Source organism: Salmo salar, chromosome 25, assembly GCF_965601325.2.
Source record: "Salmo salar chromosome 25, fSalSal1, whole genome shotgun sequence".
Classification (NCBI taxonomy): domain Eukaryota; kingdom Metazoa; phylum Chordata; class Actinopteri; order Salmoniformes; family Salmonidae; genus Salmo; species Salmo salar.
In genome coordinates, this window is record NC_138315.1 from 51,576,086 (window position 1) to 51,601,180 (window position 25,095).

The 25,095-nt window shown below is 46.7% G+C and overlaps 1 protein-coding gene and 1 non-coding gene across 2 annotated transcripts in view; one reads left to right on the forward strand and one right to left on the reverse strand.

Annotated features, from left to right (window-relative positions):
- Nucleotides 1-25,095, forward strand: part of LOC106586923 (receptor-type tyrosine-protein phosphatase-like N) — a 135,081-nt gene that overhangs the window by 34,236 nt on the left and 75,750 nt on the right. Inside the window, exons 3-5 of the mRNA XM_082969209.1 lie at nucleotides 4,515-4,625; nucleotides 13,409-13,508; nucleotides 13,920-14,769. Of these exons, the coding sequence (XP_082825335.1) occupies nucleotides 4,515-4,625; nucleotides 13,409-13,508; nucleotides 13,920-14,769 (1,061 nt within the window). The remainder of the gene's footprint in view (nucleotides 1-4,514; nucleotides 4,626-13,408; nucleotides 13,509-13,919; nucleotides 14,770-25,095) is intronic.
- trnaa-ugc (transfer RNA alanine (anticodon UGC)) lies at nucleotides 11,891-11,965 on the reverse strand. The gene has a single exon. It is a non-coding gene; the product is annotated as a tRNA-Ala (tRNA).

Genomic DNA, 25,095 nt, shown 5'->3' on the forward strand with positions numbered 1-25,095 from the left:
GGAGGAGAGGAGAGGGGGCTGAGTTCACTATGGAGGAGAGAGGAGAGAGAGGGCTGAGTTCACTATGGAGGAGAGAGAGAGAGGGCTGAGTTCACTATGGAGGAGAGAGGAGAGAGAGGGCTGAGTTCACTATGGAGGAGAGAGAGAGGGGGCTGAGTTCACTATGGAGGAGAGAGGAGAGAGAGGGCTGAGTTCACTATGGAGGAGAGAGAGAGGGCTGAGTTCACTATGGAGGAGAGAGGAGAGAGAGGGCTGAGTTCACTATGGAGGAGAGAGAGAGAGGGCTGAGTTCACTGTGGAGGAGAGAGAGAGGGGGCTGAGTTCACTATGGAGGAGAGAGGAGAGAGAGGGCTGAGTTCACTATGGAGGAGAGAGGAGAGAGAGGGCTGAGTTCACTATGGAGGAGAGAGGAGAGAGAGGGCTGAGTTCACTATGGAGGAGAGAGAGAGGGGGCTGAGTTCACTATGGAGGAGAGAGAGAGGGCTGAGTTCACTATGGAGGAGAGAGAGAGAGGGCTGAGTTCACTATGGAGGAGAGAGAGAGAGGGCTGAGTTCACTATGGAGGAGAGAGGAGAGAGAGGGCTGAGTTCACTATGGAGGAGAGAGAGAGGGGGCTGAGTTCACTATGGAGGAGAGAGGAGAGAGAGGGCTGAGTTCACTATGGAGGAGAGAGAGAGGGGGCTGAGTTCACTATGGAGGAGAGAGGAGAGAGAGGGCTGAGTTCACTATGGAGGAGAGAGAGAGAGGGCTGAGTTCACTATGGAGGAGAGAGGAGAGAGAGGGCTGAGTTCACTATGGAGGAGAGAGAGGGCTGAGTTCACTATGGAGGAGAGAGGAGAGAGAGGGCTGAGTTCACTATGGAGGAGAGGAGAGAGAGGGCTGAGTTCACTTTGGAGGAGAGAGGAGAGAGAGGGCTGAGTTCACTATGGAAGTGAGAGGATGCATTCAACTGAAATTTGTCCTCCACATTTATCCCAACCCTTGTGAATCAGAGAGGGATAGAGAGCTGGGTTCACCGCAGTATAATTTTCATTCAGTTATGACTCAGTTATGAGTCAGAGTCAGAGTGGGTATCTCTCTCTCCCTTCCAATTCCATTCAATTCACAATGCTTTATTGGCATGGGAAACATATGTTAACATTGCAAAAGCAAGTGAAGTAGATAATATATAAAAGTGAAATAAACAATAAACATTACACACAAAGAAGTTCCAAAAGAATTAAGGCATTACAAATGTCATATTGTGTCTATATACAGTGTTGTAATGATGTACAAATGGTTAAAGTACACAAGGGAAAATAAATAAACATAAATATGGGTTGTATTTACAATGGTGTTTGTTCTTCACTGGTTGACCTTTTCTTGTGGCAACAGGTCACAAATCTTGCTGCTGTGATGGCACACTGGGGTATTTCACCCAGTAGATATGCGAGTTTATTAAAATCGGGTTTGTTTTCAAAGGTTTTGTGGATCTGTGTAATCTGAGGGAAATATGTGTCTCTAATATGGTCATACATTTGGCAGGAGGTTAGGAAGTGCAGCTCAGTTTCCACCTCATTTTGTGGGCAGTGTGCACATAGCCTGTCTTCTCTTGAGAGCCAGGTCTGCCTACGGCGACCTTTCTCAATAGCAAGGCTATGCTCACTGAGTCTGTACATAGTAAAAGCTTTCCTTAAGTTTGGGTCAGTCACAGTGGTCAGGTATTCTGCCACTGTGTACCCTCTGTTTAGGGCCAAATAACATTCTAGTTTGCTCTGTTTTTTTGTTAATAATTTCCAATGTGTCAAGTAATTATCTTTTTGTTTTCTCATGATTTGGTTGGGTCTAATTGTGTTGCTGTCCTGGGGCTCTGTGGGATGTGTTTGTGTTTGTGAACAGAGCCCCAGGACCAGCCTGCTTAAGGGACTCTTCTCCAGGTTCATCTCTCTGTAGGTGATGGCTTTGTTATGGAAGGTTTGGGAATCGCTTCCTTTTAGGTGGTTGTAAAATGTAATGGCTCTTTTCTGGATTTTGCTAACTAGCAGGTATCGGCCTAATTCTTCTCTGCATGCATTATTTGGTGTTCTACATTGTACACAGAGGGTATTTTTGCATAATTCTGCATGCGGAGTCTCAATTTGGTGTTTGTCCCATGTTGTGAATTTTTGGTTGGTGAGCGGACCCCAGACCTCACAACCATAAATGGCAATGGGTTCTATAGCTGATTCAAGTATTTTTAGCCAGATCCTAATTGGTATGTCGAATTTTATGTTCCTTTTGAAGGCATAGAATGCCCTTCTTGCCTTGTCTCTCAGATCATTCACAGCTTTGTGGAAGTTACCTGTGGTGTTGATGTTTAGGCCAAGGTATATATAGTTTTTTTGTGTGCTCTAGGGCAACGGTGTCTAGATGGAATTTGTATTTGTGGTCCTGGCGACTGGACTTTTTCTGGAACAGCATTATTTTGGTCTTACTGAGATTTACTGTCAGGGCCTAGGTCTGGCACAATCTGTGCAGAAGATCTAGGTGCTGCTGTAGACCCTCCTTGGTTGGTGACAAAAGCACCAGATCATCAGCAAACAGTAGACATTTGACTTCAGATTCTAGCAGGGTGAGGCCGGGTGCTGCAGACTTTTCTAGTGCCCGCGCCAATTCGTTAATATATATTTTAAAGAGGGTGAGGCTTAAGCTGCATCCCTGTCTCACCCCATGGCCCTGTGGGAAGAAATGTGTATGTTTTTTGCCTAATTTAAAAGCACACTTGTTGTTTGTATCCATGGATTTTATAATGTTGTATGTTTTCCCCCAACACCACTTTCCATCAATTTTTATACCAGACCATCATGCCAAATTGAGTCAAAGGCTTTTTTGAAATCAACAAAGCATGAGAAAACTTTTATTTTGTTTTGGTTTGTTTGTTTGTCAATAAGGGTGTGCAGGGTGAATACATGGTCTGTCGTACGATAATTTGGTAAAAAGCCAATTTGACATTTGCTCAGTACATTGTTTTCACTGAGGAAATGTACGAGTCTGCTGTTAATGATAATGCAGAGGATTTCCCCAAGGTTGCTGTTGACGCATTATCCCACGGTAGTTATTGGGGTCTAATTTGTCTCCATTTTTGTGGATTGGGGTGATCAGTCCTTGGTTCCAAATATTGGGGAAGATGCCAGAGCTGAGGATGATGTTAATCAGTTTAAGTATAGCCAATTGGAATTTGTGGTCTGTATATTTGATCATTTCATTGAGGGATGCCATCAACACCACAGGCCTTTTTGGGTTGGAGGGTTTTATTTTGTCCTGTAATTCATTCAAGTTAATTGGAGAATCCAGTGGGTTCTGGTCTTTAATAGTTGATTCTAAGATTTGTATTTGATCATGTATATGTTTTTGCTGTTTGTTCTTTGTTATAGAGCCAAAAAGGTTGGAGAAGTGGTTTACCCAGACATCTCCATTTTGGATGGCTAGTTCTTTGTGTTGTTGTTTGTTTAGTGTTTTCCAATGTTCCCAGAAGTGGTTAGAGTCTTGGATTACATTGAGCTGAATTCTGACGTGCTGTTCCTTCTTTTTCCATAGTGTATTTCTGTATTGTTTTAGTGATTCACCATAGTGAAGGCGTAGACTCAGGTTTTCCGGGTCTCTGTGTTTTTGGTTGGACAGGTTTCTCAATTTCTTTCTTAGAGTTTTGTGTTCTTCATCAAACCATTTGTCATTCTTGTTAATTTTCTTCAGTTTTCTATTTGAGATTTTTAGATTTGATGGGTTAGGTGAGAGGTCAAATTTACACCTTCACTATTACAGTGGAACGTTTAGTCCAGGAAGTTGTCTAAAAGGGATTGAATTCAAGTAGACTGTGATTTCACTGTGATCTGATAGGGGTGTCAGTGGGCTGACTGTGAACGCTCTGAGAGACTCTGGGTTTGAGGTCAGTGATAAAGTAGTCTACAGTACTACTGCCAAGAGATGAGCTACAGGTGTACCTACCATAGGAGTCCACCTTGAAGCCTACCATTAACTATGTACATACCTAACACGCGACAGAGCTGCAGGAGTTGTGACCTGTTTTTGTTGGGCATGTTGTCATAGTTGTGCCTAGGGGGTCATATGGGGGAGGGAATGCTGTCACCTCCAGGTTGGCGTTTGTCCCCCTGTGTGCTGAGGGCGTCAGGTTCTTGTCCAGTTCTGGCATTTAGGTCAACACAGACTAGTACATGTCCCTGGGCCTGGAAATGATTGATTTCCCCCTCCAGGATGTAGAAGCTGTGTGTGTGTGTGTGTGTGTGTGTGTGTGTGTGTGTGTGTGTGTGTGTGTGTGTGTGTGTGTGTGTGTGTGTGTGTGTGTGTGTGTGTGTGTGTGTGTGTGTGTGTGTGTGTGTGTGTGTGTGTGTGTGTGTGTGTGTGTGTGTGTGTGTGTGTGTGTGTGTGTGTGTCCTGCTGTGTGTACATGTTCCAGACCGTCTCTTCGGGCACTGTGTCTGTCTATTTGTGTGTGTGTGTCTAGTAACTGTGTTGATATGTTCTGTTGTGTATTGCAGACGGTCTGTTTGGGCAGTGCCGTACCTCTAAGCAGGACCAGGTTAAGTTCCAGGTGTCAGTTCCTGTTCTGAAGAGGATGCAGGAGGTCCTCAAGCAGCTGATGCTACAGGGTGAGTCAACAGCCTAACACGCTACAGGGTGAGTCAGCAGGGTTAGTCAACAGCCTAACACGCTGCAGGGTGAGTCAACAGCCTAACACGCTGCAGGGTGAGTCAACAGCCTAACACGCTGCAGGGTGAGTCAACAGCCTAACACGCTGCAGGGTGAGTCAACAGCCTAACACGCTGCAGGGTGAGTCAACAGCCTAACACGCTGCAGGGTGAGTCAACAGCCTAACACGCTGCAGGGTGAGTCAACAGCCTAACACGCTGCAGGGTGAGTCAACAGCCTAACACGCTGCAGGGTGAGTCAACAGCCTAACACGCTGCAGGGTGAGTCAACAGCCTAACACGCTGCAGGGTGAGTCACAGCCTAACACGCTACAGGGTGAGTCAACAGCCTAACACGCTGCAGGGTGAGTCAACAGCCTAACACGCTGCAGGGTGAGTCAACAGCCTAACACGCTGCAGGGTGAGTCAACAGCCTAACACGCTGCAGGGTGAGTCAACAGCCTAACACGCTGCAGGGTGAGTCAACAGCCTAACACGCTGCAGGGTGAGTCAACAGGGTGAGTCAACAGCCTAACACGCTGCAGGGTGAGTCAGCAGGGTGAGTCAACAGCCTAACACGCTGCAGGGTGAGTCAACAGCCTAACACGCTGCAGGGTGAGTCAACAGCCTAACACGCTGCAGGGTGAGTCAACAGCCTAACACGCTGCAGGGTGAGTCAACAGCCTAACACGCTGCAGGGTGAGTCAACAGCCTAACACGCTGCAGGGTGAGTCAACAGCCTAACACGCTGCAGGGTGAGTCAACAGCCTAACACGCTGCAGGGTGAGTCAACAGCCTAACACGCTGCAGGGTGAGTCAACAGCCTAACACGCTCAGCAGGGTGAGTCAACAGCCTAACACGCTGCAGGGTGAGTCAACAGCCTAACACGCCTGCAGGGTGAGTCAACAGCCTAACACGCCGCAGGGTGAGTCAACAGCCTAACACGCTGCAGGGTGAGTCAACAGCCTAACACGCTGCAGGGTGAGTCAACAGCCTAACACGCTGCAGGGTGAGTCAACAGCCTAACACGCTGCAGGGTGAGTCAACAGCCTAACACGCTGCAGGGTGAGTCAACAGCCTAACACGCTGCAGGGTGAGTCAACAGCCTAACACGCTGCAGGGTGAGTCAACAGCCTAACACGCTGCAGGGTGAGTCAGCAGGGTGAGTCAACAGCCTAACACGCTGCAGGGTGAGTCAACAGCCTAACACGCTGCAGGGTGAGTCAGCAGGGTGAGTCAACAGCCTAACACGCTGCAGGGTGAGTCAGCAGGGTGAGTCAACAGCCTAACACGCTGCAGGGTGAGTCAACAGCCTAACACGCTGCAGGGTGAGTCAACAGCCTAACACGCTGCAGGGTGAGTCAACAGCCTAACACGCTGCAGGGTGAGTCAACAGCCTAACACGCTGCAGGGTGAGTCAACAGCCTAACACGCTGCAGGGTGAGTCAACAGCCTAACACGCTGCAGGGTGAGTCAACAGCCTAACACGCTGCAGGGTGAGTCAACAGCCTAACACGCTGCAGGGTGAGTCAGCAGCCTAACACGCTACAGGGTGAGTCAGCAGGGTTAGTCAACAGCCTAACACGCTACAGGGTGAGTCAACAGCCTAACACGCTGCAGGGTGAGTCAACAGGGTGAGTCAACAGCCTAACACGCTGCAGGGTGAGTCAGCAGGGTTAGTCAACAGCCTAACACGCTGCAGGGTGAGTCAACAGCCTAACACGCTGCAGGGTGAGTCAACAGCCTAACACGCTGCAGGGTGAGTCAACAGCCTAACACGCTGCAGGGTGAGTCAACAGCCTAACACGCTGCAGGGTGAGTCAACAGCCTAACACGCTGCAGGGTGAGTCAGCAGCCTAACACGCTACAGGGTGAGTCAACAGCCTAACACGCTGCAGGGTGAGTCAACAGCCTAACACGCTGCAGGGTGAGTCAACAGCCTAACACGCTGCAGGGTGAGTCAACAGCCTAACACGCTGCAGGGTGAGTCAACAGCCTAACACGCTGCAGGGTGAGTCAACAGCCTAACACGCTGCAGGGTGAGTCAACAGGGTGAGTCAACAGCCTAACACGCTGCAGGGTGAGTCAGCAGGGTGAGTCAACAGCCTAACACGCTGCAGGGTGAGTCAACAGCCTAACACGCTACAGGGTGAGTCAACAGCCTAACACGCTGCAGGGTGAGTCAACAGCCTAACACGCTGCAGGGTGAGTCAACAGCCTAACACGCTGCAGGGTGAGTCAACAGCCTAACACGCTGCAGGGTGAGTCAACAGCCTAACACGCTGCAGGGTGAGTCAACAGCCTAACACGCTGCAGGGTGAGTCAACAGCCTAACACGCTGCAGGGTGAGTCAACAGCCTAACACGCTGCAGGGTGAGTCAACAGCCTAACACGCCGCAGGGTGAGTCAACAGCCTAACACGCCGCAGGGTGAGTCAACAGCCTAACACGCCGCAGGGTGAGTCAACAGCCTAACACGCCGCAGGGTGAGTCAACAGCCTAACACGCCGCAGGGTGAGTCAACAGCCTAACACGCCGCAGGGTGAGTCAACAGCCTAACACGCCGCAGGGTGAGTCAACAGCCTAACACGCCGCAGGGTGAGTCAACAGCCTAACACGCTGCAGGGTGAGTCAGCAGGGTGAGTCAACAGCCTAACACGCTGCAGGGTGAGTCAACAGCCTAACACGCTGCAGGGTGAGTCAGCAGGGTGAGTCAACAGCCTAACACGCTGCAGGGTGAGTCAACAGCCTAACACGCTGCAGGGTGAGTCAACAGCCTAACACGCTGCAGGGTGAGTCAACAGCCTAACACGCTGCAGGGTGAGTCAACAGCCTAACACGCTGCAGGGTGAGTCAACAGCCTAACACGCTGCAGGGTGAGTCAACAGCCTAACACGCTGCGGGGTGAGTCAACAGCCTAACACGCTGCAGGGTGAGTCAACAGCCTAACACGCTGCAGGGTGAGTCAACAGCCTAACACGCCGCAGGGTGAGTCAACAGCCTAACACGCCACAGGGTGAGTCAACAGCCTAACATGCCGCAGGGTGAGTCAACAGCCTAACACGCTGCAGGGTGAGTCAACAGCCTAACACGCTGCAGGGTGAGTCGACAGCCTAACACGCCGCAGTGTGAGTCAACAGCCTAACACGCCGCAGGGTGAGTCAACAGCCTAACACGCTGCAGGGTAAGTCAACAGCCTAACACGCCGCAGGGTGAGTCAACAGCCTAACACGCTGCAGGGTGAGTCAGCAGGGTGAGTCAACAGCCTAACACGCTGCAGGGTGAGTCAACAGCCTAACACGCTGCGGGGGCGCAGGGTGAGTCAACAGCCTAACACGCCGCAGGGTGAGTCAACAGCCTAACACGCCGCAGGGTGAGTCAACAGCCTAACACGCTGCAGGGTGAGTCAGCAGGGTGAGTCAACAGCCTAACACGCTGCAGGGTGAGTCAGCAGGGTGAGTCAACAGCCTAACACGCCGCAGGGTGAGTCAACAGCCTAACACGCCACAGGGTGAGTCAACAGCCTAACACGCTGCAGGGTGGCCAGCCTCACGCCAGGGTGAGTCAACAGCCTAACACGCTGCAGGGTGAGTCAACAGCCTAACACGCTGCAGGGTGAGTCAGCAGGGTGAGTCAACAGCCAAACACGCTGCAGGGTGAGTCAACAGCCTAACACAGCTGCAGGGTGAGTCAACAGCCTAACACGCTGCAGGGTGAGTCAACAGCCTAACACGCTGCAGGGTGAGTCAACAGCCTAACACGCTGCAGGGTGAGTCAACAGCCTAACACGCTGCAGGGTGAGTCAACAGCCTAACACGCTGCGGGGTGAGTCAACAGCCTAACACGCTGCAGGGTGAGTCAACAGCCTAACACGCTGCAGGGTGAGTCAACAGCCTAACATGCCGCAGGGTGAGTCAACAGCCTAACACGCTGCAGGGTGAGTCAACAGCCTAACACGCTGCAGGGTGAGTCAACAGCCTAACACGCCGCAGTGTGAGTCAACAGCCTAACACGCCGCAGGGTGAGTCAACAGCCTAACACGCTGCAGGGTGAGTCAACAGCCTAACACGCCGCAGGGTGAGTCAACAGCCTAACACGCTGCAGGGTGAGTCAGCAGGGTGAGTCAACAGCCTAACACGCTGCAGGGTGAGTCAACAGCCTAACACGCTGCAGGGTGAGTCAGCAGGGTGAGTCAACAGCCTAACACGCTGCAGGGTGAGTCAACAGCCTAACACACTGCAGGGTGAGTCAACAGCCTAACACGCTGCAGGGTGAGTCAACAGCCTAACACGCTGCAGGGTGAGTCAACAGCCTAACACGCTGCAGGGTGAGTCAACAGCCTAACGCGCTGCAGGGTGAGTCAACAGCCTAACGCGCTGCAGGGTGAGTCAACAGCCTAACACGCTGCAGGGTGAGTCAACAGCCTAACACGCTGCAGGGTGAGTCAACAGCCTAACACGCCGCAGGGTGAGTCAGCAGGGTGAGTCAACAGCCTAACACGCTGCAGGGTGAGTCAACAGCCTAACACGCTGCAGGGTGAGTCAGCAGGGTGAGTCTACAGCCTAACACGCTGCAGGGTGAGTCAACAGCCTAACACGCCGCAGGGTGAGTCAGCAGGGTGAGTCAACAGCCTAACACGCTGCAGGGTGAGTCAACAGCCTAACACACTGCAGGGTGAGTCAGCAGGGTGAGTCAACAGCCTAACACGCTGCAGGGTGAGTCAACAGCCTAACACGCTGCAGGGTGAGTCAACAGCCTAACACGCCGCAGGGTGAGTCAACAGCCTAACCGCTGCAGGGTGAGTCAACAGCCTAACACGCTGCAGGGTGAGTCAACAGCCTAACACGCTGCAGGGTGAGTCAGCAGGGTGAGTCAACAGCCTAACACGCCACAGGGTGAGTCAGCAGGGTGAGTCAACAGCCTAACACGCTGCAGGGTGAGTCAGCAGGGTGAGTCAACAGCCTAACACGCTGCAGGGTGAGTCAACAGCCTAACACGCTGCAGGGTGAGTCAACAGCCTAACACGCTGCAGGGTGAGTCAACAGCCTAACACGCTGCAGGGTGAGTCAACAGCCTAACACGCCGCAGGGTGAGTCAGCAGGGTGAGTCAACAGCCTAACACGCTGCAGGGTGAGTCAACAGCCTAACACGCTGCAGGGTGAGTCAGCAGGGGGAGTCAACAGCCTAACAAGCTGCATGGTGAGTCAACAGCCTACCACGCTGCAGGGTGAGTCAACAGCCTAACACGCTACAGGGTGAGTCAACAGCCTAACACGCTGCAGGGTGAGTCAACAGCCTAACACGCTGCAGGGTGAGTCAACAGCCTAACACGCTACAGGGTGAGTCAGCAGGGTTAGTCAACAGCCTAACACGCTACAGGGTGAGTCAACAGCCTAACACGCTGCAGGGTGAGTCAACAGGGTGAGTCAACAGCCTAACACGCTGCAGGGTGAGTCAGCAGGGTTAGTCAACAGCCTAACACGCTACAGGGTGAGTCAACAGCCTAACACGCTGCAGGGTGAGTCAGCAGCCTAACACAAGCCCTGCATGTGGTTGAAATCTAGGGGCTCTATTTTTAACAAACCTAAAAAAAAAAAATTATGTAAATCTTAGCTCTAGGTCCGGGGGTTTGTCACAAATATTTGCGTTATTTTCATAGCCATAATTTCTATGAGCCTAGTAGCTGGCGGTGGTGCAAGAGGGTTTTGATTTATAAACAAGTTGTTGGTGTGACGAGGCCTTGGCCACTCACTGGCCAATCAACACATCCACTGGATTAATGCTGCATGTTTATCTCCTGTTCTGTAGGTTATTGATGGTCTCCAATTGAATATTCTCGTCCTGGTCGACTGTGGATTGATATTACAGTTTATTAAATAGCATAGGCTACAGTAACAAGTGATAGCAACAGTAAAAAAAAAAAGAAAAACATCCAGTGTTTGCTCAATAGCCAACATTGTTGTAATTGGCTTCAATGAGCCTAACCGAGCCTAGCCAAACCTTACCGAGCCTAGCCTAGCTGAACCTAGCCTAGTTGAACCTAAAGTAGTCTAAACTAACGTAGCCAAACGTTGTGTAGCCGAACCTAGCCTAGCCGAACCTAGCTAGCCGAACCTAGCCTAGCTGAATCTAGTTTAGCCGAACCTAGCCTAGCCGAACCTAGCCTAGCTGAACCTAGTTTAGCCGAACCTAGCCTAGCCGAACCTAGCCTAGCCGAACCTAGCCTAGCTGAACCTAGTTTAGCCGAACCTAGCCTAGCCGAACCTAGCCTAGCCGAACCTAACGTAGCCGAACCTAGTGTAGCCGAACCAAGCCTAGCCGAACCTAGCCTAGCCGAACCTAGTGTAGCCAAACCTAGTGTAGCCGAACCTAGCCTAGCTGAACCTAGCCTAGCTGAACCTAGTTTAGCCGAACCTAGTCTAGCCGAACCTAGCCTAGCCGAACCTAGCCTAGCTGAACCTAGTTTAGCCGAACCTAGTCTAGCCGAACCTAACGTTGCCGAACCTAACGTAGCCGAACCTAGCCTAGCTGAACCTAGCGTAGCCGAACCTAGCCTAGCTGAACCTAGTGTAGCCGAACCTAGCCTAGCTGAACCTAGCCTAGCTGAACCTAGTTTAGCCGAACCTAGTCTAGCCGAACCTAGCCTAGCCGAACCTAGCCTAGCTGAACCTAGTTTAGCCGAACCTAGTCTAGCCGAACCTAACGTTGCCGAACCTAGTGTAGCCGAACCTAGCCTAGCTGAACCTAGTGTAGCCGAACCTAGCCTAGCTGAACCTAGTGTAGCCGAACCTAGCCTAGCCGAGCCGAGCCTAGCCTAGCCGAACCTAGCTGAACCTAACGTAGCCGAACCTAGCCAGCCCGAACCTAGCCAAACCTAACCGAGCCTAGCCGAACCTAGCCGAGCCTAGTCGAGCCGAACCTAGCGTAGCCGAACCTAGCCGGCCCGAACCTAGCCTAGCCAAACCTAGCCTAGTCTAGCCGAACCTAGACTACTTGTCTTTAAGTGTCGCACTTCTCCTAAAATAAAATATACTTGTCTACTTTGCAAGGCCAGGATAAAAAAAAGACAAAACATGTTGCTGAACTAGCCTTCGTTATATTAGCCTTTGCCCAGAGTACGCATAACATTCGTACGTCTATACAAAATACTGGGCTCCTGTCAAATGTACCGTTGCCTATATGTTTACATTTACATTTTAGTCATTTAGTTCATACATTTTTTTGCTGGCCCCCCGTGGGAATCGAACCCACAACCCTGGCGTTGCAAACACCATGCTCTACCAACTGAGCTACAGGGAGGCAGAATTGTTTTTTATCATTAAAGGACGACTAAATAGTTTGAAGCGTGTCTTTGATAGTAGGATGAGGAGCGCTTTTTGAAAATGGGGATGGATAGCCTATTTCAACAAACAAAATTAGCTATGCAGGTATGTGAATTGTGAATAATGAAAAAGCATGAGGTAAAAAAAAATAAAACAAATATTTCTATTCAATCATTAACATTTATTTATAAAGCCCTTTTTACATCAGTAGATGTCACAAAGTGCTTTACAGATACCCAGCTTAAAACCCCAGAGAGGAAGCGATGCAGATGTAGAAGCACGGTGGCGCAGCGGTCTAAGGCACTGCATTTCAGTGCTAGAGGCGTCACTACAGACCTCGGTTGCGATTCTAGGCAGTGTCGCAACCGGCCGCGATTGGTAGTCCCATAGGCCGGCTCACAATTGGCCCAGCGTCGTCCGGGTTAAGGTTTGGCCTGGGGTAGGCAGTCATTGTAAATAAGAATTTGCTCTTAAACTGACTTGCCTATTTAAATAAATGTTTAATTAATTTCAAAAAGGAAAAATTCAAAAGCACTCCAAGTAGCCCAATTAAAACCCCTTTATTCATAGGCTACTTGGCTAATGGCCAGGGGGAAAGGTAAGCAGCTATGCAATGCTTCTAAACCAGCATTGATTAAAGGGAGGGTAGGCTATGCTTGGTTTTTAATGAAACAACATTTTGTGTTTCTAAATACGAGATTCTCCGGCACAAAAAAAGGAGCATCTCTCCTTCCATATGCACTGTGCGTCATGGCTGGATAGGCTGGATAGGCTGCTCTTTCGCTCTCTAAATACACGTCACTGTCAAATGTGTTACTGCTAAGTGCTGCTTTTTTTTGTGGGTATTAAAACGTCCCATTAGCTCTGCATTAAATTGTCACTTTTGCGCTTGTTTTTAAGGGACACACCTCATATACTGCCAAGCTTCCCACATCAGCGCAAGCGAGCTGATGTTGAATTGCCAAACCTAGTGTTATTAAGGCTGGGAAATTATGTTGAATTACCAAACCTGGCGTTAAGGCAGGAAAATGATGTTGAATTACCAAACTTGGCGTTAAGGCTGGGAAATGATGTTGAATTGCCAAACCTAGCGTTATTAAGGCTGGGAAATTATGTTGAATTACCAAACCTAGCGTTATTAAGGCTGGGAAATGATGTTGAATTGCCAAACTTAGCGTTAAGGCAGGAAAATGCCAGTGCGCCAGTATTTCTTAACCAAATTGCGAACTAACGTGCGTTTGACTCTTGCGCCTCCTTAGCACCAGAAAATAGAGCCCTCTGTGTTACGATGACTTTTTAGCTCATTTAACCAAAAAAAAATCGACTCATGTTCAAATACAAATACATTGATTCAATTCAACATGTTCCTAAAAATATGAATTACCTAAGCAAATATTCTTTATCCCAATTGTCCAATTGTAGGTCTGTCCTGGCAGGATGACATCACCCAGTACATTGTTGCCAAAGAGCTGGGCAGAGTTCCTCACACCACACAGTCCCTGAAGGACTCCTCCTTCTCACAGTAAGGATACTAATAGATTTGAGAGAATGTAAAGTTGTCCCTTCAAGCCTTCTCCCAGCTGGTCTATCCAGTAGGGTCTTGTCTCTGTGTAGCTGTGAATGTAAAGATTCTTTATAGGAACTGTAGGTGGATTTAGACCTGTGAGCCTTATCTCTAGACTATCCAACATTGTCTTGTGTGTCTTATAGCCTTCTGTGTAACGTAGATGGAAGCAGCACTATGCTCAGGGCCCATATTAAAAAAAAACGTCTCAGACTAGGAACAGGTCCCCCATGTCTGTATAACATTTGATTAACTATGACCTATATAATGCAAAGCTGATCCTATATCAGCACTCCTATTCTGAGCTCTTTGTTGAATGACTCTCTCTGATCTGCTAAACTCTCCCCCTTGGCTTATACTCCCTACCAGAACCAAGCAGAGCTCCTCCAATCAGGGAGGATACCCCAGCAGCTCCTCCAATCATGGAGGATACCCCAGCAGCTCCTCCAATCAGAGAGGATACCCCAGTAGCTCCTCCAATCAGGGAGGATACCGCAGCAGCTCCTCCAATCAGGGAGGATTCCCCAGCAGCTCCTCCAATCAGGGAGGATACCCCAGCAGCTCCTCCAATCAGGGAGGATACCCCAGCAGCTCCTCCAATCAGGGAGGATACCCCAGCAGCTCCTCCAATCAGAGAGGATACCCCAGCAGCTCCTCCAATCAGGGAGGATACCCCAGCAGCTCCTCCAATCAGAGAGGATACCCCAGCAGCTCCTCCAATCAGGGAGGATACCCCAGCAGCTCCTCCAATCAGGGAGGATACCCCAGCAGCTCCTCCAATCAGGGAGGATACCCCAGCAGCTCCTCCAATCAGAGAGGATACCCCAGCAGCTCCTCCAATCAGGGAGGATACCCCAGCAGCTCCTCCAATCAGGGAGGATACCCCAGCAGCTCCTCCAATCAGAGAGGATACCCCAGCAGCTCCTCCAATCAGGGAGGATACCCCAGCAGCTCCTCCAATCAGGGAGGATACCCCAGCAGCTCCTCCAATCAGGGAGGATACCCCAGCAGCTCCTCCAATCAGGGAGGATACCCCAGCAGTTCCTCCAATCAGGGAGGATACCCCAGCAGCTCCTCCAATCAGGGAGGATACCCCAGCAGCTCCTCCAAGTCAGGGGCCAGTCAGGCTGACAGCCACCAGGACTACTTGATAGTAAACCATCTCCAGTCCCCCCTCCACATGCAGACATCTCCCATGGACCCCTTTACCTACCAACAGGTACTGTAGGCTACAGCCATGCATGTTAACACAGACACTCAGACACACAACAAACTTTATATTGTAAAGATACATTTTTTTTCCCTTTCAGTGAACTCTGTACAATCCAGCTATTGGAAGTTTACGCGCATGCACACTCTACTGAAGAACAACAGAATCACGCCTGACATGGCCAATGAACACCGTACCTTAACTTGAATCCCCACCTTCTACAGGTGATAAACTTGAGTCATGAATTCCTCCCTTCAATTCTTCCTGCTCTTCACCTCGACCTAAACAGAACAATTCACACATTTCTTAAACAAAAATCTAGAACAGAAAAATGTATCAGGCTCCAACTGAACTGTCCCACTTAAGGAAGGCATGCTCATCCTTCTGCATGTTGTGTGTTAAAGTTTGGTAACTATACTGAACAAAATTTGGTTCCATTTTTAGTGAACTGAAATAAAAAATCCCAGAAATTTCCTATAGGCCAAAATATTATTATTTTGTCCAAAAAAAGTGTGTTTAGATCCCTGTTAGTGAGCATTTCTCCTTTGCCAAGATAATCCATCCGTCCTGACAGGTGTGGCATATGATCGAAGCAATCATGAAGCGTGGAATCCGATTGGTCAGACCAGCGTTGGATAGACCTAAGCACGGGCGCTTCCTGTTTTAGTTTCTGCCTATAAGAGGGGAGCAACAAGATGGTGTCATGGTCGGATTTGCCAAAAGGAGGGCAGGGGAGGGCCTTGTATGCATTGCGGAAGTTAGAGTAGCAATGGTCGAGCGTGTTAATCGCTCATGTACAGCAATCGATATGCTGATAGAATTTAGGGAGACTTGTTCTAAAAAATAGCTTTGTTAAAATCCCCAGCTACAATAAATGCAACCTCAGGATATATGGTTTCTAGTTTGCATAAATTCCAGTGAAGTTCCTTGATGGCCGTCTTGGTATCCGCTTGCGGGGGATATACACAGCTGTGACGATAACCGAGGAGAGTTCCCTTGGGAGATAATACGGTCGACATTTGAATGTGAGGAACTCTAGGTAAACAAAGGACATTGAGTTCCCGTATGTTGTTACAATTACAGCACGAGTTGTTAATCATGAAACATAGACCCCGGCCCTTCTTCTTACCCGGAGAGATGCTTATTCCTGTCGACGCGATGCACTGAAAATCCCGTTGGCTGTATGGACTCCGACAGCATGTCCCCAGCTAGCCATGCTTCCGTTAAACAGAGTATGTTACAATCCCGGATATCTCTCTAAGCGAGTTTCAGAGATCAAATCAAAATCAAATCAAAGTTTATTTGGTCACGTGCGCCGAATACAACAGGTGTAGACCTTACAGTGAAATGCTGAATACAACAGGTGTAGTAGACCTCACAGTGAAATGCTGAATACAACAGGTGTAGTAGACCTCACAGTGAAATGCTGAATACAACAGGTGTAGTAGACCTCACAGTGAAATGCTGAATACAACAGGTGTAGTAGACCTTACAGTGACATGCTGAATACAACAGGTGTAGTAGAACTTACAGTGAAATGCTGAATACAACAGGTGTAGTAGACCTTACAGTGAAATGCTGAATACAACAGGTGTAGTAGACCTCACAGTGAAATGCTGAATACAACAGGTGTAGTAGACCTCACAGTGAAATGCTGAATACAACAGGTGTAGTAGACCTCACAGTGAAATGCTGAATACAACAGGTGTAGTAGACCTTACAGTGAAATGCTGAATACAACAGGTGTAGTAGACCTCACAGTGAAATGCTGAATACAACAGGTGTAGTAGACCTCACAGTGAAATGCTGAATACAACAGGTGTAGTAGACCTCACAGTGAAATGCTGAATACAACAGGTGTAGTAGACCTCACAGTGAAATGCTGAATACAACAGGTGTAGTAGACCTTACAGTGAAATGCTGAATACAACAGGTGTAGTAGACCTCACAGTGAAATGCTGAATACAACAGGTGTAGTAGACCTCACAGTGAAATGCTGAATACAACAGGTGTAGTAGACCTCACAGTGAAATGCTGAATACAACAGGTGTAGTAGACCTCACAGTGAAATGCTGAATACAACAGGTGTAGTAGACCTTACAGTGAAATGCTGAATACAACAGGTGTAGTAGACCTCACAGTGAAATGCTGAATACAACAGGTGTAGTAGACCTCACAGTGAAATGCTGAATACAACAGGTGTAGTAGACCTCACAGTGAAATGCTGAATACAACAGGTGTAGTAGACCTCACAGTGAAATGCTGAATACAACAGGTGTAGTAGACCTCACAGTGAAATGCTGAATACAACAGGTGTAGTAGACCTTACAGGGAAATGCTGAATACAACAGGTGTAGTAGACCTCTCAGTGAAATGCTGAATACAACAGGTGTAGTAGACCTCACAGTGAAATGCTGAATACAACAGGTGTAGTAGACCTCACAGTGAAATGCTGAATACAACAGGTGTAGTAGACCTCACAGTGAAATGCTGAATACAACAGGTGTAGTAGACCTCACAGTGAAATGCTGAATACAACAGGTGTAGTAGACCTTACAGGGAAATGCTGAATACAACAGGTGTAGTAGACCTCTCAGTGAAATGCTGAATACAACAGGTGTAGTAGACCTCACAGTGAAATGCTGAATACAACAGGTGTAGTAGACCTTACAGTGAAATGCTGAATACAACAGGTGTAGTAGACCTTACAGTGAAATGCTGAATACAACAGGTGTAGTAGACCTCACAGTGAAATGTTTACTTACAGGCTCTTAACCAATAGTGCGATAAAAGGTATCAGGTGAACAATAGGTAGGTAAAGAAATAAAACAACAGTAAAAAGACAGGCTATATACAGTAGCGAGGCTATATACAGTAGAGAGGCTATATACAGTAGCGAGGCTATATACAGTATGTAGGGCTATATACAGTAGAGAGGCTACATACAGTAGCGAGGCTACATACAGTAGAGGCTATATACAGTAGAGGCTATATACAGTAGAGAGGATATATACAGTAGAGAGGTTATATACAGTAGAGAGGCTATATACAGTAGAGAGACTATATACAGTAGAGAGGCTATATACAGTAGAGAGGCTATATACAGTAGAGAGGCTATATACAGTAGAGAGGCTATATACAGCAGAGAGGCTATATACAGTAGAGAGGCTATATACAGTAGAGAGGCTATATACAGTAGAGAGGTTATATACAGTAGAGAGGTTATATACAGTAGAGAGGCTATATACAGTAGAGAGGTTATATACAGTAGAGAGGCTATATACAGTAGAGAGGTTATATACAGTAGCGAGGCTATATACAGTATGTAGGGCTATATACAGTAGAGAGGCTATATACAGTAGCGAGGCTACATACAGTAGAGGCTATATACAGTAGAGGCTATATACAGTAGAGAGGATATATACAGTAGAGAGGTTATATACAGTAGAGAGGCTATATACAGTAGAGAGACTATATACAGTAGAGAGGCTATATACAGTAGAGAGGTTATATACAGTAGAGAGGCTATATACAGTAGAGAGGCTATATACAGCAGAGAGGCTATATACAGTAGAGAGGCTATATACAGTAGAGAGGCTATATACAGTAGAGAGGTTATATACAGTAGAGAGGTTATATACAGTAGAGAGGCTATATACAGTAGAGAGGTTATATACAGTAGAGAGGCTATATACAGTAGAGAGGTTATATACAGTAGAGAGGCTATATACAGTAGCGAGGCTATATACAGTAGAGAGGTTATATACAGTAGCGAGGCTATATACAGTAGAGAGACTACATACAGTAGAGAGGCTATATACAGTAGCGAGGCTATATACAGTAGAGAGGTTATATACAGTAGAGAGGCTATATACAGTAGAGAGGTTATATACAGTAGAGAGGTTATAAACAGTAGAGAGGCTACATACAGTAGAGAGGCTATATACAGTAGCGAGGCTATATACAGTAGAGAGGTTATATACAGTAGAGAGGCTATATACAGTAGCGAGGCTATATACAGTAGAGAGGATATATACAGTAGAGAGGTTATATACAGTAGAGAGGCTATATACAGTAGAGAGACTATATACAGTAGAGAGGTTATATACAGTAGAGAGGCTATATACAGTAGAGAGGCTATATACAGTAGCGAGGCTATATACAGTAGTAGGGCTATATACAGTAGAGAGGCTATATACAGTAGCGAGGCTACATACAGTAGAGGCTATATACAGTAGACGCTATATACAGTAGAGAGGATATATACAGTAGAGAGGTTATATACAGTAGAGAGGCTATATACAGTAGAGAGACTATATACAGTAGAGAGGCTATATACAGTAGAGAGGTTATATACAGTAGAGAGGCTATATACAGTAGAGAGGCTATATACAGTAGCGAGGCTATATACAGTATGTAGGGCTATATACAGTAGAGAGGCTATATACAGTAGAGAGTCTATATACAGTAGCGAGGCTACATACAGTAGAGGCTATATACAGTAGCGAGGCTATATACAGTAGAGAGGCTATATACAGTAGCGAGGCTACATACAGTAGAGGCTATATACAGTAGCGAGGCTATATACAGTAGAGAGTCTATATACAGTAGCGAGGCTACATACAGTAGAGGCTATATACAGTAGCGAGGCTATATACAGTAGAGAGGCTATATACAGTAGCGAGGCTACATACAGTAGAGGCTATATACAGTAGCGAGGCTATATACAGTAGAGAGGCTACATACAGTAGCGAGGCTACATACAGTAGCGAGGCCCTGTGTGGCTCAGTTGGTAGAGCATGGTGTTTGCAACGCCAGGGTTGTGACTTCGATTCCCACGGGGGACCAGTACGGGGAAAAAATGTATGAAATGTATGCATTCACTACTGTAAGACGCTCTGGATAAGAGTGTCTGCTAAATAATGTAAAAAGAGAGGTTATATACAGTAGAGGATATATACAGTAGAGAGGCTATATACAGTAGAGAGGTTATATACAGTAGAGGATATACACAGTAGAGAGGTTATACACAGTAGAGAGGCTATATACAGTAGAGAGGTTATATACAGTAGAGGATATATACAGTAGAGAGGTTATATACAGTAGAGAGGCTATAACAGTAGAGAGGTTATATACAGTAGAGAGGTTATATACAGTAGAGGATATATACAGTAGAGGATATATACAGTAGAGAGGTTATATAAAGTAGAGAGGCTATATAGAGTAGAGAGGTTATATACAGTAGAGGATATATAAAGTAGAGAGGCTATATAGAGTAGAGAGGTTATATACAGTAGAGGATATATACAGTAGAGAGGTTATATACAGTAGAGAGGCTGTAGAGAGGCTATAGACAGTAGAGAGGTTATATACAGTAGAGAGGTTATATACAGTAGAGAGGATATATACAGTAGAGAGGTTATATACAGTAGAGAGGTTATATACAGTAGAGAGACTATATACAGTAGAGAGGTTATATACAGTAGAGAGGTTATATACAGTAGAGAGGCTATATACAGTAGAGAGGCTATATACAGTAAAGAGGTTATATACAGTAGAGAGGTTATATACAGTAGAGATGCTATATACAGTAGATAGGCTATATACAGTAGAGAGGTTATATACAGTAGAGGATATATACAGTAGAGAGGTTATATACAGTAGAGGATATATACAGTAGAGAGGTTATATACAGTAGAGAGGCTATATACAGTAGAGAGGTTATATGCAGTAGAGAGGCTATATACAGTAGAGAGGCTATATACAGTAGAGAGACTATATACAGTAGAGAGGTTATATACAGTAGAGAGGTTATATACAGTAGAGAGACTATATACAGTAGAGAGGTTATATACAGTAGAGAGGCTATAGACAGTAGAGAGGCTATATACAGTAGAGAGGTTATATACAGTAGAGAGGCTATATACAGTAGAGAGGTTATATACAGTAGAGAGGCTATATACAGTAGAGAGGTTATATACAGTAGAGAGGCTATATACAGTAGAGAGGATATATACAGTAGAGAGACTATATACAGTAGAGAGGCTATATACAGTAGAGAGGCTATATACAGTAGAGAGGATATATACAGTAGAGAGACTATATACAGTAGAGAGGCTATATACAGTAGAGAGGCTACATACAGTAGAGAGGCTATATACAGTAGAGAGGCTATATACAGTAGAGAGGCTATATACAGTAGAGGGGTTATATACAGTAGAGAGGCTATATACAGTAGAGAGGTTATATACAGGAGAGGTTATATACAGTAGAGAGGCTATATACAGTAGAGAGGTTATATGCAGTAGAGAGGCTATATACAGTAGCGAGGCTATATACAGTAGAGAGGTTATATACAGTAGAGAGACTATATACAGTAGAGAGGCTATATACAGTAGAGAGGTTATATACAGTAGAGAGGCTATATACAGTAGAGAGGCTATATACAGTAGAGAGGCTATATACAGTAGAGAGGCTATATACAGTAGAGAGGTTATATACAGTAGAGAGGCTATATACAGTAGAGAGGCTATATACAGTAGAGAGGCTATATACAGTAGAGAGGCTATATACAGTAGAGAGGCTATATACAGTAGAGAGGCTATATACAGTAGAGAGGTTATATACAGTAGAGAGGCTATATACAGTAGAGAGGCTATATACAGTAGAGAGGATATATACAGTAGAGAGGCTATATACAGTAGAGAGGCTATATACAGTAGAGAGGCTATATACAGTAGACAGGCTATATACAGTAGAGAGGCTATATACAGTAGAGAGGCTATATACAGTAGAGAGGCTATATACAGTAGAGGGGCTATATACAGTAGAGAGGCTATATACAGTAGAGAGGTTATATACAGTAGAGGGGCTATATACAGTAGAGGTTATATACAGTAGAGAGGTTATATACAGGAGAGGTTATATACAGTAGAGAGGCTATATACAGTAGAGAGGTTATATACAGTAGAGAGGTTATATACAGGAGAGGTTATATACAGTAGAGAGGCTATATACAGTAGAGAGGTTATATGCAGTAGAGAGGCTATATACAGTAGAGAGGCTATATACAGTAGAGAGACTATATACAGTAGAGAGGCTATATACAGTAGAGAGACGATATACAGTAGAGAGGCTATATACAGTAGAGAGGTTATATACAGTAGAGAGGCTATATACAGTAGAGAGGTTATATACAGTAGAGAGGATATATACAGTAGAGAGACTATATGGGGTATTCTTAGCCCTTTCCTGGGTAGCTTAACATAGATCGACATGGAGAAAAAACTAAGTAAAATTATAAACATTGTTGAGCTAATATTCAGTCAATCAGGTGTGTGTGTGTGTAGTGTGTGTGTGTGTGTGTGTGTGTGTGTGTGTGTGTGTGTGTGTGTGTGTGTGTTTGGACTGGAGCTGCTGACCCGGAAGCTTGCCTCTCTCGGCTCCTCCCAGGCTTTTTGGAAGGAGGGTGGACAACACAGGAGGCTGCTGAAGGGAGGAAGGCTCATAATAATGGCCAGAACGGAGCAAATGGAACGGCATCAAACACCTGGAAACCGTGTGTTTGATATATTTGATACCAATCCACCTACAGTGAGGGAAAAAAGTATTTGATCCCCTGCTGATTTTGTACGTTTGCCCACTGACAAAGAAAAATGATCTGTCTATAATTTTACTACTGTTTATTTGAACAGTGAGAGACAGAATACCAGCAAAAATATCCAGAAAAACGCATGTCAAAAATTGTATAAATTGATTTGCATTTTAATGGGGGAAATAAGTATTTGACCCTCTCTCAATCAGAAAGATTTCTGGCTCCCAGGTGTCTTTTATACAGGTAACGAGTCGAGATTAGGAGCACACTCTTAAAGGGAGTGCTCCGAATCTCAGCTTTTTACCTATATGAAAGACACCTCAGTTGCTTTCCTCTGTGCTGAGCGTCCTCTTTCCTCAGTGCTGTGTGTCCTCTTTCCTCGGTGCTGTGTGTCCTCTTTCCTCGGTGCTGCGTGTCCTCTTTCCTCAGTGCTGCGTGTCCTCTTTCCTCAGTGCTGAGCGTCCTCTTTCCTCGGTGCTGCGTGTCCTCTTTCCTCAGTGCTGCGTGTCCTCTTTCCTCAGTGCTGAGCGTCCTCTTTCCTCGGTGCTGAGCGTCCTCTTTCCTCGGTGCTGAGCGTCCTCTTTCCTCGGTGCTGAGCGTCCTCTTTCCTCGGTGCTGAGCGTCCTCTTTCCTCGGTGCTGCGTCCGCTTTCCTCGGTGCAGCGCGTCCTCTTTCCTCGGTGCTGCGTCCTCTTTCCTCGGTGCTGCGTCCTCTTTCCTCAGTGCTGCGTGTCCTCTTTCCTCAGTGATGCACGTCCTCTTTCCTCGGTGCTGCGTGTCCTCTTTCCTCGGTGCTGCGTGTCCTCTTTCCTCGGTGCTGCGTGTCCTCTTTCCTCGGTGCTGAGCGTCTTTGTTCTTCGGTGCTGCATCCTCTTTCCTCTGTGCTGCGTGTCCTCTTTCCTCAGTGCTGCGTGTCCTCTTTCCTCAGTGCTGCGTGTCCTCTTTCCTCAGTGCTGCGTGTCCTCTTTCCTCGGTGCTGCGTGTCCTCTTTCCTCGGTGCTGCGTGTCCTCTTTCCTCGGTGCTGCGTGTCCTCTTTCCTCGGTGCTGCGCGTCCTCTTTCCTCGGTGCTGCGCGTCCTCTTTCCTCGGTGCTGAGCGTCTTTGTTCTTCGGTGCTGAGCGTCCTCTATCCTCAGTTCCTTGTTTTTTTCCTCAGTGATGCGCGTCCTCTTTCCTCATTGCTGCGCGTCTCCTTTCCTCGGTTCCTTGGTTCTTTCCTCGGAGCTGCGCGTCTTCTTACCTTGCTGCTGTTGTCTCTGTTGTGCAGTGCACCCCATCCTCGGGGGGGGGGATGCATCTGTCGTGATCACCTTCACTCATAGGGGTCCCCAGAGACAAGAGCCGCATGGGTCCGTCCACCGAGCTAGAGCCTGTAGACATGACGGGGACACCTGAAGTGACCGGTTCAGGTGGCGCGATGCGTCCAAGCTAGATGCGGGGACAAGAACGCACGATTCTCGACTGAGTCTAACTCAAGACCCAGAAACGGTATGCGTTGAGATTGAGTCAAACAGCTCTTCTCTTGATTCCCTTTGAAACCCGGAGACTGAACATGGGAAACCAGCATGGATGTGTGTAATACCACCTGCTCCCTCTAATGAACTTATCCTCTGCAGCAGAGGTAACTCTGGGTCTTCCTTTCCTGTGGCGGTCCTCATGAGAGCCAATTTCACCATAGCGGTTGATGGTTTTTGCGACTACACTTTAAGAAACTTTCAAAGTTCTTGAAATGTTCCGTATTGACTGACGTTCATGTCATAAAGTAATGATGGACTGTCGTTTGTTTTTGCTTATTTGAGATGTTCTTGCCATAAATTGGACTATCTTCTGTATACCACCCCTACCTTGTCACAACTCAACTGATTGGCTCGAACGCACTAAGGAAAGAAATTCCACAAACACCTGTTAATTTAAATGCATTCCAGGTGACTACCTCATAAAAATGGTTGAGAGAATGCCAACAGTGTGCAAAGCCGTCATCAAAGCAAAGGTTGGCTACTTTGACGAATATCAAATATAAAATATATTTTTTGATTACTACATGATTCCATATGTGTTATTTCATTGCTTTTTATCTACAATGTGGAAAATAGTAAAAAAAATAATTTAAAAAAAACTCTGGAACAAGTAGGTGTGTCCAGACTTTTGACTGGTTCTGTATATTCATACTGATACTGTACATTTGTACATCCACTGTATATCAACCATATGCCCACTGAATATTTGTACATCGACTGTAAATCAATAGTATATCCACTGTATATTTCTGAGTATGTTGTCCATTCTGAGTATGTTGTCTAGCAGCACCATATCACCAGGTAACATTCTGAGTATGTTGTCTAGCAGCACCATATCACCAGGTAACATTCTGAGTATGTTGTCTATCACTAGCAGCACCATATCACCAGGTAACATTCTGAGTATGTTGTCTATCACTAGCAGCACCATATCACCAGGTAACATTCTGAGTATGTTGTCTATCACTAGCAGCACCATATCACCAGGTAACATTCTGAGTATGTTGTCTAGCAGCACCATATCACCAGGTAACATTCTGAGTATGTTGTCTAGCAGCACCATATCACCAGGTAACATTCTGAGTATGTTGTCTAGCAGCACCATATCACCAGGTAACATTCTGAGGATGTTGTCTATCACTAGCAGCACCATATCACCAGGTAACATTCTGAGGATGTTGTCTATCACTAGCAGCACCATATCACCAGGTAACATTCTGAGTATG